This window comes from Sminthopsis crassicaudata, chromosome 2 (assembly GCF_048593235.1).
Source record: "Sminthopsis crassicaudata isolate SCR6 chromosome 2, ASM4859323v1, whole genome shotgun sequence".
NCBI classification, from domain to species: Eukaryota; Metazoa; Chordata; class Mammalia; order Dasyuromorphia; family Dasyuridae; genus Sminthopsis; species Sminthopsis crassicaudata.
The window spans coordinates 22,640,213-22,653,253 of NC_133618.1; the positions used below are offsets into that span (position 1 = coordinate 22,640,213).

General features: G+C 35.5%; 1 protein-coding gene across 1 annotated transcript in view; it reads right to left on the reverse strand.

Annotated features, from left to right (window-relative positions):
* Positions 1–1,187: 1,187 nt before the first annotated feature.
* CTNNA2 (catenin alpha 2) overlaps positions 1,188–13,041 on the reverse strand; it is a 1,514,496-nt gene continuing 1,502,642 nt past the window's right edge. Inside the window, 1 exon segment of the mRNA XM_074285480.1 lies at positions 1,188–2,427. Coding sequence (XP_074141581.1) covers positions 2,140–2,427 — 288 coding nt within the window. The 3' untranslated portion in view covers positions 1,188–2,139.

The window sequence follows — 13,041 nt, forward strand, 5'->3', positions numbered from 1 at the left end:
CCATGGCAAGTTTTTTAAGAACAAAAACTCAAGTCTTTAAGATTTAAAAAGTCTGTGAAAGAAACAATGAAACTATCAGGATCCCAATTTTAGTAGTAAGGAAACAGGTAAAGAAAGATTTTGTTATATATTAAGTAAAAAAGAAAATTACTATTTAATTAAAAGTGAGAAATAAAGATAATTTTAATATAAGCAATGACTGTTAGAGAGAAGCTAGCTGACCAAATAAACATGGAAGCAATCTCTATTGTCTTGAATGGTTCCAATGAAATTGTGAAAGATTCTCAAAGGAGCCATATTTAGCTTAGTGGGGAAAGAAATGAGTGGTTTCCTGAGCCCTCCCTAATTTAAACTAGGATGACTCAGAAATATTCCGGATTTGGAAAGATGGAAGGGCGGATTTATATTACCTTATATACCAGTTGGTAATCAATTGCAGCTTGTCTTGGTATTCAGTCACCATTACCTTCAGATATTCTCAAAGATCCCATGGAAAATTTTAAGAGATAGTTTTGAGGGGATGAGGAAATATCTGAGCAAAGGAAAAAAAGTATATTCCTCAAGCTGCTAATTAAGGTGGGTTGATTTACTACAAGACTCGTGGCTTAATGAAAAGGATTGTTCCAGCATATTAATAATATCTGGGAAGGGATGCCACAGATAATTAATGATCAATGTATTGATATTTCTAGTCATCTCTGGGAAGTTTTGGCTTCCTTTTACTTTTAAAATACTTATTTTGAAATATTCTTTTTTAGACACAGAATGCAAATATAAAAGTCAGATGGTTCTTGTTCTCAGGGAGTTTCTACTCCAAGGAGGTAAATGCATTTAGCCTTCCAGTCAGTGAAATAGATTGTGTTGAAGCTGAAAAGACCTAAGTTCAAATACTGCCTCTGAATCTCCATTAGCTTTCTCACCTGGGACAAATCTGATGCTCTCTTTTAGAATCAATTTATAATGGAGATAAAAATGGCAACACCTCTTAAGATTTTTTTTTTGTGAAGATTAAAGGAAATATGTTATGTAAAGTATATTTACAAGCTTTAAGTTGCTATTTTATTAGCCAGGAATCAAAATAGATCTTCTCGTTTCTTCATCTAGTTTTCCCTCTTTACTTTCCGAACTCAAGAAATTGCCACCCATGAACGTGTACTTAGGTACAAATAACAAAGCATCACACAAACTTACAGGTTAAATGAGTTTATTTAGAGTTAGTGGATACAATGGTATAATAGATACCAACACTCCAAGCTACACCTATAGATTTGCCTCTAGACTGTCACACATTTTCAAATTTCCATAGTTCTAAACATTCCACCATCGGGCCTTCTATTTCTAGCAAAAAATAAAATCATAACCAAAATTGCAAAGGCCAGCCACCATATTGTGCTTCAAATGCTGCTATCAGAATTTCAATTGGCAAAAGTCAATTTCTGTTTTTGTCAGTGAATGGGAATAATTTATCACATGAGCAAGAGTCATAGCAGGACTAGAAGATAAAGAACAAAATATGGATTAAAAGAAGCACTTGAAGCTGGATTATTTAGGTTCCCCTATGTTAAAAATTCACATACTATCATGAAGATATGACCTCAAAGTTAACTCGTTTGATCCGTGGGCCACACATGTAAGCATATTGGCTAGTACATTTGTTTTTTGCACTGAAACAGAAGCAATACAAGTTTAATTTTCTACCATCACCCCCACCACCCCCAACCCCAGCCTTTTCACTTAGCAATATACCTGCCAACCTAATGTTTCTTGCATGCATAAAGTTTGGCTTTGAGAGATCAAAATTTGTCTTTCCCCTCCCTCCCTTTCCCTTACACTTTAAAATGTGAATTCTTTGGCCAATTCTATGTAGTCATTTCAAGAGTAGCTTCCTGTCAGCTTGGGACAAGATGGTCTTGTCCTTTCACGTTTCCCATTAGTTGATTTTATTCAGTTGGGTCTGATCTCATGTCACATGCAAACTGATACTGGTTCATTAACTTTTCCCCATGCCAGAGGCACATAAGTCGGCAGGTACATATACAAAAAGGATCTAGAAACAAAACAAAATGAAAAAGAAAACAAAAGAAAACCCTTTTTTTTTTTTTTTTTTTTTTTTTCTCGTTCTTGGTAAAGCCTAGTGTCCTAAAAGGAATCCATTGCTTTAAATTCACTTAACGCCTGTACAGGAGAAATGTGTTTCTTCTGAGAGCCTCGTCTAACTCTTGTCTGGTATTCTTCTGGTTTTTCTCGCTTCACTAAGGGCTTTTTCTCAGGAGCTTTCATCTTCCATGACACCACAGGGGAGTTCACAGCGGCTGTCCCATAGACCTTCTGGTATTTGGTGGAGGCCACGTAGGAGGCTTTCACAGTGAGAACCACAGCATTCATCAAGTTCTTGGCTGCCTGGATGAGGGAGGTGGCACTATCCAGCTAGAGGAAGGGACAAGAGAATGGAATATAGGAGGGTTATTCAAAGTCAAACATCCTGAAGGGGGCTGATGCATTTCTGCCATCAAGGAGCAGAAAAGACAACCCACCTTTGCCAAAAGAGGAGCTTATATGATTGGAAGAAACAGAACAGTCATGAAGGAAAGGCTGCCCATCTCTATCATTCCCCCACCCCCAATACCTTTCAGCCCTCAGTATATTAAAACAAAAAATGGAAGCTTTTAAACTGTCTTTTACAGATTTAAATATTAACTGGCTAACAAAGGTCCCCCTTTTGAGTTTCTACAAATTTCATACTGATACAAGGTTTGGCTATCAGGACTCTTGAAGTGTTGCTGTTCTCACTGATACAGGGACCATACCAAGAGCACCATTTAGTATAAGCTGAAAAGTCATTTTTAACAGCTGAGTTTTCTATCCATGCAAGTGATTGCTAATAGATAGAAGGAAATTTGTGGAAACACATTTGCTTAGGGCAGACCTGAGATTAAATAATGACAAAAATGGCTATATAGGCTCTTTAGTTTCTAACCGTAGAAAATGAACTGAAGAAGTCCTGAGTCCCTCATTTGGACAAAAAACATCAACACAAAGCAAAGCAAAACAAAATAAAAAGCTAACCATGGCAAACTGCTTTTGGCAAGTTGTAATCAGTGGGACCATAGACCAGATTATCATTGAGGTTCCCATTAAAAACCATTAATTTACTGAACTCTGACTATGGAGTCACAATTTTGACTCTTCTCTTTTCTCTTCATATTCCCTTTGGGTAACACCAGTTTTTGGGTGCTTCAATATCTTCTCTATGCAGATGATTTCCAGATTTATATATATCCAGTCCAAGTCTTTCTTTTGAACTTCAATCTTAAATGCCCAACTGCCTTTGGAGAATTTAAAATGGATGTCTATAATCAGTTCATATTTGACATGTCCAAGACAGAATTCATTATCTTTTCTTCCCATCTTTTGTGTTACTATGCTACCTTTGTGGGTACCAACATCCTTCTTGTCACACAGTTTTAGAATCCCCTTTGGAGTCCCTTAAACTTGAGACATATCCCAACAGTAGCAAGTCTTATTGTTTCTACCCCCCCACCACCATTTCAACATACTCCTTTTTCTCTTCACAGGAACTAGTCTAGAGTTTAACACTTAATTGGGTAATTGTAATAGCTTTATAATTGTTCTTCGTGCTTCTCATCTCTATTAGCATCTATCACACAAATACAGAAGTTCTTTTCCTAAAGAGGATGTCCATGTAATTGTCTTTAGCCCACAGACTCCAGTGGCTTTCATTATGTCAAAATGCTTTTGGCAGAGCATTTACATTTCTTTGAAACCTACTTCCCCTCTCTTTTCACCATGTGGTTTAGGCAATATTGGTCACCGTAGCTAATTGAGAGACATGATATACCATCTCTCATCTCCATCCCTTTCCATGCCTAAAATGAACATCAACCTCTAGGAATCTATAGTTCATTTAGGATTTGCTTCATGTATCACCTTTTTCATGATTATTTTCTCCCCAACTCACTGTCCCTCACCAATTGTTAGGACCCTTCCTCCAAAACTGATTTATAGGGAAGCTATTGCTTTTAAGAGACAGAAAATGTGCATGTACCGAACAAGAGAACTATTAATCAGCATACTAAACTAGATAACCATTGTCTTATCAATTCCACTGAGTTAGCACCTTGCAAGAATCCTTATTTCAAGTGCAGAGTTCTGGCCCATAACAAGAAAATACTCTGGCTTATAAAGCCTTCATAACCTGGCCCTGACATGTATTTCCAACCTTATTATCTATTATTACTTTTCCCTACACACACTATTCAGTCTAGTCAAGTGGGCCTAACATCTGTTTCTCACATACAGAACTCATTTTCCCTTCTATGTGCCTATGCAGTGGCAAGTTGCAATATATTCCCACCTGACCTTTGACTTGTCATAATCCCTCTTTCTTCAAAGTAAATTTCAACTGTTTCCTGATCTCTGAATTCCTATTATGCATTTATTCTGTCTATATTTCATATATATATATATATATATATATATATATATATATATATATATATATATATATATATATATATATATATATATATATATATTCATTCTTTACATTCTTGGACATTCATATATTGTCTCCCATGACAATGTAAGTTTCTTGAGAACAGAGATTGTTCTGTTCTCTAGGAATCCCTAAGAAAGTGTCCAGCCTATATTAACCACTTAAAAATCTTTCATGATTGAATTATCCTTATTAAGTCCAATCTTCCCACCAATTTGGTATGTAAAGCCAGATCAGTGCAGCAAAGTGATGACTTTTGTGTGAGTCTGTCACTCCTCTTTTCTACCATGTATTTTGAAATAACTGAACCTTCAAAATATAAGGATATTTAACCTTTCTTCCTCTTACTATGAGTCAGATATTCCTATGAGTGCTGATGAAACAAAAAAAGCAAACAGGCCCCTGTTCTCAAAAAAACTCATATTGTAATTGTGTAGACAACATAAAAAAAAAACAAAGAAACCCCACAATATGTAAAATGAAATATGAATTAGATAAATTGGATGAGACATTTTTACAGAGTGAAGGCATTAGCATTAAGGGAGATCATGGAAGGTCTCACCAGAAGGTGGGATTCTAGCTGAGACTTATAGGAATCCAGGAGACAGAAAAAAAGGAGGAAGGAGGAAGTTCCAAGTATGGAGAACAATCAATGAAAACTCTTGGAGTTTGACATAGAATGTTGTGTGTGAAGAATAGGAGATATAAAGCAAACTAGAGAGCTGAGAGAGGTACTGTAAATAAAGATTTGGATAAAAACCAGACCTTAAACCCCATGCATCCTTGCATCCCAAGCTTGCTCTTGATTCCCTTTCCATCTCAACTCACTGCCTTGCCTCTCCTGCTCATTGAGATCTAAACATTATATCAGGATATTCTACAAGAATGAATTTCACCAAATGCTACAGCTGTCAAAGGTCTGTGTCCAACTCTGCACTAACCATCCAACTATATACAAATTCACTTACACTCCTAGAAATATACTCATTCTTACATTTTGTCTGGAATGCTCAGGTCATAAGTCTAAACTGGCTTCTAAGTATTACTAAGTAGAGGCAATATTCAATCATGCATAAGGACAAGAAAAACAGCTAGTTGTAGGTCTATAAATCATCCCCCAAAACTAATATAAGTCAACACAATTCTAAGTTTTCCCTCACCCCTTCCCATCATGCTTTCAGTAAAGTGCATAGCCAAGTCCCTGACTGGATTGACTTGGATTTCATTTTCTCAATGTGACATCCTGGTAACAATCAAAAGACAAATAGCTGAAAAGAGGGAAAGGGAGGTTCCTCAAGGTCAGAATTTTTCATCAGTTATTTTCCTGGCCCCGTAGCCATGAGTTCAAACTTATGTAGGATTCTTTGCATTTTGTTTCTTATTTTCAAAGGGATATTTAAATTTGTGAAGTTCATCCATTGTGTTGAACATACTCCTCTATGAATCTTATTGATAGGTACAAAATAACTTGATTTAGGCAGGTAGTGTTTTTTTTTTGCTCTTTTTTTGTGTGTGTGGTAACTGTTTCTCAAAGCAGCAGAATTAAAAAAAAAAAAAAAAACAACTATGTTAGGAAATAAATAAAAATCCAGAAGTAAGATGATCCCTATTTTCAAGGAGCTTAGACCAATCTGAGGAAAGATAACATGTATACAGTAGTTATGATTTAAAAGGAGTATCTTCACTTGTAAAGCCCCACAGATAATGAGCAGAGTCAATGATTTCCCATTAGCAATGGCCAGGTATAACTTTGGATCTTTTGAATTAAGCAATTACTCTAATACCAACTAAAATAACTAAAAAGTTACTCTGTCATGCTGCCTTTAACCCTATGAGAACATTTTTGAAGAACCAATCACTGAATCAAAGGAATAGAAACTAAAAGCAAAGACACTTAGTTGATTTAGAAGGGGTAAAAGTCATTGGGTCCAATGAGATTACTCTAGACAGGAAACATATCAGGATTGGTTGAAGAGTCTTTTACACTTGGAGGAACTTCGATTAAAAAAAAAAAAAAAAAACTAATTCTGAATGTGATGTTCCTAACAGGTTTGTTTTATTTGAGACACCTCCAGCCAATCCCCTCAGAGGGGATCATTTAGGGGAAAGAAGAGGTCCTTTGTCTTCTCCCCTCCCAAATCTCCTCTCCACTTCTCTTATTTGGTTAATGATCATGCAAATTTTGAAAGGTTGGAATACCTGGACTCCCCATCAATATCCTAGCTTTTTCCTTGAATCAGCAGTTGGTAATGACAATATTTAAATTGGGAGTTGATGACTAACCAAATATATTAAGGAATGACAAATTCAAAATTGTATAAGGACCTGGCAGATGTATTGCACCATACCTAAAGGAAACATCATCAGTACCTCAATGAAGAGGAGGAAAGGATTTCTGGATACATCTATGGGTTATTTCTTTTTCACATGTGCTTTGTAAATTGAGTCAAGTATGAGGGATGCTTTGACAGCTGTCTTTAGGATACTATTATACTAACTATTCTTTTCTATAACCTAGTTAAATCTGGTTGGATAATTACTAACACCCTATAATTTGGGGGGAAAGGGGAGCTACAAAGGAATGCTTGTAAGCAATAGCATTATGAAGACTCTTGAAACTCCTTATTGATATCCCAAGAATCTGGTGAGAAAATAGCCACACAGGAAACAGCCAGCATGCCTAATGAGTAGGGAGGAAAGGGTTAGAATGCTGCCTATAAACACTTATTACTCATGAAATCCACAGAGTGAGAATCCAGACAGCTGAATAGGTCTGAACAGTAACATTAGGGAAAATATTTTCATTACCATTTTTTCTTTTAAAATTTTAATACACTGATTTTTCTTATGAACGTGACAAATGTGGAATATATTTAGAGTAACTTCACATGCTTAACCTATTTTGGATTACTTGCTGCCTTGGGGAAGGCAATGAGAGAAAGGGAAGAAGAAACATTTGGAACACAAATGTTGAAAACTTTCTTTGCATGTATTTCAAAAATTAAAAGCTTTTATAAAAAATAAAATGTTAATACAAATAAAATTTACCATAGAGGAGTGACATGTAATTTAAGGGATAGAAGTTTGATTGTATAAAGATTTTATAATAAAGATTTGGATTCAAGTCTGGTCTCTGACACATTAAGATTGAATAATCTTGGACAACTCAACAACTCAGTGAAGCTGGCAATTCTTGAAGATTAGAAATTCTAGAATATATGCCAAACTATATAAGTTTGATACTTATATACACAACTTTCTTATTTCTTTATTTTTAAATATGATTTTGGATTTTTTAAAAATCAAAATCAAAATCATTTTTTTTCAGATCATAGATATTTGAGCTGTAAGGGACAGAGGATGCTGAGTCAAATTATTCTTACAGATGAGGAGAAAGATACTGAAGAAGGGTAGTAACTTCTCAAGGATGGCACAACTAATTAGTAGAGGCAGTAATTGAACTCAGGTCCTACTGTTAAGCCAAGGCTAGTGCTATACCCATTATACCCATTAGGTATTTTTACAAATGATCTCATGCAATCATAGTACTTTGCCTTGCCTTTAGATATACTGTTACCCAGTCTACTGAAAAAAAAATCGTTTGAAGAAAACTCATACAGTGCAGAGTGAGTCAGTCAACCAGGAATATAATCCAACAAGCTTTACAGCATAGAGCCTGAGGGAACAAGGGTCTATGAAGCCAGAGCTGAGCTAATATGTAGTTGACCACTGTGCTTCAATGGTTTCTAGAGATAATGACAACCAATTTGAAAAAAAAAAAAAGATTCTAGATATGTTTGATGGATGAGTTGGAGGTAAGCCTGCAAACCTAGCCCAGGGACAGAATATGGTGGTCAAAAGGGAGAAAAACAAAACAAAAAAAAACCCTCTTATTACACACTCTTGACCAGGAAGCTATTCTAGTTGGCTCTGTAGACAATTGACACAAAGACCCAAAAGGCAAAGGATACTGTCTGTAAATCAGGAAACAGAGCCTACAGAGCCTAGATGCTAAACTGACTGCAATATTTAGTGGTACTGCCAGGTGGGGTCAGTTCAGATTGGGGAACATTGCTATCTCCATAAATAAAGAGAAGGAGCACACATAGACCACTTGTGGAATTTATAGGCATTATTATGCTCAATAAATTTATCAACACAAAATATAGCAAACTTCCAGAAACCTATCAGTCTGACCAATTAAAATATATTTCATAGCAGAGCTTAGACAATATTTGCAATAATGCAAATAGAAAAATAACAAAACCCTGAATGTTCCATAATGATAATGACTTGTGTCAGTATGAAAGAAGGGATAAGAGCACATACTTTTTATTGCAAAGACAGAGGGTTTTTTATTGCAAAGACAGAGGGTTATTTAGTGTGGAATCCCATATGTATGTGAGACTCAGCATCACTTCACTTTGGTTAACCACTTGCCTCCCTTTCTTCCTTCCTTCCTTCTATCCTTCCTGCACACCTTCCTTCCTTCCTTCTTTTGTTCCTTTTCTCCCTTCTTCACATCCTCCCTTCCTCCCTCTTTCCTTCTTCCCTCCCTCTTTCCCTCCTCCCTTCCTCCTTCCCTCCATCCTTCCTTCCCAACTTCCTTTCTTCCATCCTTCTTCACAACTTCCTTCCTTGTTTCCTTCCTTCATTCCTTCTCTCTCTTCCTCCTCACACCCTCCCTTCTCTCTCTTTCCCTCCTTCCTTCTTTCCTTCCTTCCTTCCTTCCTTCTTTCCTTTCTTCCTTCCTTCTTTCTTCCTTCCTTCTCTCTTCTTTTCCTTCCTTCCTTTCTTTGCAATGAAGTTTATTTGGAAATAGTAAACACAAAGATGCAATCATGATAGATGTATTGATAGATTATAAATAGGAAATAATTAAGAGAAGGAAGTCAAGATATAAGAGAAGTCTGAAAAGGTTGCCTTTGAAGATAGCATTTTAGTTGGGATTTAAAATAAGCTAGGAAAATCTGTAAGCAGAGAAACAATCCCACCCAATAGGTGGGATTATAACTCCATGAGGGAAGAGATTATTTTTGCTTTTATATTCCCATTTTAGCACATCATCTGATATGTTGGGTACTCAATATGAATTGAATTGAAATTAATTGAGCCCTATCTAGGACTGTCTCCATCTGTTGAGTTTTTTTAAAATACATATCACTATACCCATTCACGTGACTGGCATTATGGGAAAAAAGCAAGCATTTCTTTTTTCTGAAGAGAAAAAGTTACATACACACACACACACATGCATGCATGCACGCACGTGCAACACACACTTCCACACAATAGACTGAAACTGGTTTCTAGAAATATTATTGAATGGTGTATAATACTCAATAACTAAAGCAATGATGATGGAACATGCTAAAGATGTCTTTTTTCAATAATAAGTTTCAACCAAATAAAATTAATATTTTTTTCTTAAATAAGGTTTTTCCTTATTCAACTAGTGCCCCTAATTATCTCACACCCATTTCTCTCAGTATCTCTCTCTCTGTGAGTCTGTCTCTTTTTTTCTATTTGGTCTTTCTCCTCTCTTAATTAGTTTGTATCCCTCTATGTATATGTTCTACTTCTTTCTCTTTGGAAAAGGTAACAGATTTAGAGTTAATAGGAATCATCTCACCCATTTTACAGAAAATAAAATTGGGGTACTGAAAGATTACATCAATTCTCCAAGATAACACAGTGAGAAAAATCTCTGAATTAGGATTCAAAGATCATTCTGGCTACAAGTCCAGCATTGTAAACATTCCAGAATTGAACTGTAAGGTTGAATCCTTCAAACAAGGTATTCCATTTCATCTAAGAAGTACCTATCTGAGTGCCTGAAACAAAGTAAGTACATAATAATTTTGCTGTTTAGTAGTGTGACAATTAAATTTAGCTTTTCTGATCCCGCTAAACAATTTCTAAGAAAAAAATCCTGTATGGTTTCTATTTCTGAAAGGACTTTTCTTTAAAAAAAGAGTCATTTGTTCATATTTTCTTAACTTCCCAATGCCATTCAGTTTGAATCCTTTGTTTCTGGATTTTTATGTCTTTGTTACAAATTCTATGTTGGAGAAGCTTTTGAGAACAGACATAAGATTTTTCTTCATATTTCGGTCATGACTCTTTATGGCCTATGATGGTATCGTGCTATCTTGTAACTGATTTTAGAAGTGTTGTTTCTGAGATACCCTCCTCCCCAATCTCCTACAGAAAAGGTTGATTGCAAAGCAGAGATGCTTGGAATACAATTCATCTCCCTCAGAGCAAATAATACCACCCTTTCATGTAGGGACCTTTCTATGATCTAATCACGCTTCTTGAGCTCTCATGTCTATCCCTATCTGTGATAATGACGTTCCGTCAAAGAACCCATGTCTTACAAGGCTTGAAGGGAAGCATGGTAAAGTGAAGAAATCAGGAAGACCTAGGTCCCAGTCTTATGTTTGCCACTAGGGGGCCCTAAATAAGGCATGATTTCTTAATGCCCCAGGAAATGCTCTTAGTTTTCAGTGAATTACTGATTGCATCAGAAGCTTCAATATCAGCAGTTTGTTATTAATTCAGGTCAGTTTTTTTTTTTTTTAATACAATATAAGTATAATGATCAAACTTGAGAATGAATTTTCTGGTCCAATCTCTTCTCAGAAGGTGAACCACAGTTGATGATTGAAGTTTGTGGCATAGTAGAATATCAAATCAGATACCCTATTAAAACATTAAATATTTTAGAGGTATATAAATTTCGGCTATTATTTTTATCTGTAGTAATAGCAGCAGCATATGATGATGATGATGATAAGGGAATAAAATAACAATTTATGTTCTGTCTATAATGAGCTAAGTTTTAGGAGATTTGATGCTCACATAAATCCTAAAAGCTAAAATGGTATTATTCTTCTCATTTTTTTCATTTTATACTTGAGAGAAACTGAGTCAAAAAAGTGAAGTGGTTTTCTCAGATACACACAGCTAGTAAGCATTTGAGGTCAAATTTGAATTCAGTTCTTCCTAATTTCAGGTTCAATCTGGCGCTCTCTGATTCCTCCAAGCCTGATAGTGTGCTGGGACTTGGAGTATAGAAGCCTGGAGCTCAAATCTTGTTTCTGATGCTTAGCTTCTTCATGACTCCAGGCAAACTCCCCTTCCTTAGCATTTTACTCAGTTGCTTTGCCTTGTGCTTCCCAAAGAAGAAAATTGGCAAAAATTGTTCTGAATTAATGGAGGGCACTATATATGGACTCTAAGAAGCACATGAAAGGCATTGGAGTTTATGGAGCAGGTGAGTGACATGGTCTCAAGTTTGCAATCGAGGAAAATCACTTTGATACATGTTTGGAGAATAGAATGGGAAGGTTGGTGGGGAGAGATCTGTGATCAAGAGACCAATCAGAAAACTATTAAAATAGACAAGGTCAGATATGACATGGTGCTGAATTGATCTTTTTGGTTTGTGAATGAAGAAAAAGGAATTACAATGGCAATCTTTAAGAAGTTATAACAAGATTTAATCACAGAGTTATGACAAGATTTAGAATGAATAATGAGTGAAATCAGAGCCCAACATTTCTTCCACAGATCAAAAATTCCAACAGTTCAAATGGACATTGTCTCCACAGGAAGTAATTAAGTAGTAGATTTTGATTCAGGAAGGTATGGGCTTGAAGAGCTGGATTCTTCTTTTGCCTTGTATAAACTTGAAAACTTATTTAACTCCTTTCTAAATCTTGGGTGCATTAGATCATAGACTGAGAATTGAAGGGTCCTTAGAGGTCAGAGTTTAGGTCTCATATTTTACAATTGAGAAAACTGGGATACAAAGAAGTGATTTTTCCATTGTAAGTAATCCAGGAATTAGTCAAATTCAGGTCTTTTGGAATCCAAATCCAGAACTCTTAAATTAAAAGTATCATCAGATTATAAATCTAGAGGTGAAGGAGATCTGAGAGACCTCATCCTCTCTTTTTTACAAATGGGGAAACTGAAATAGTGACTGTCAGAGGATTTCAAAAGTGATAGTGAGTAGCAGAGTGAAATTTTTGAATTTTTACTCACATTCAAGTCCTTAGAATTCAAAATCATTATTCTTCTCATTCCCCACGGACTGCTTTTTCCAATAATAACTTTAATGTTTTGTTGAAGAATTCACATGATGTCATGATGTTTTACATATATATATATGTATATATATATATATATACATATATATATGGAGCTCTTGGTAAATTTTAAAGAATTATATAAATGTTAGATTATTATCAACAAGTCAAATCATTTAGAGTCTTTTCACACAATAACATTGGTTTCATTAATAGGTAAACAGTTTTATCTATTTTTCCCCATTCCTAATCATGGTGAACTTTTTGGATGATTCTGGGTATGTCACAGAAAAATTGGAGAAGCACATTGATGCCATCATCTATTAAAAAAGGAAATCTCGAGGCCTGGAAGAGCAATTTGATTAGTTGGTTGCTGCCTCTGTCAAAGGATATCATTATATTGAAGTCAAAGTATAGCGTGTCTGACCG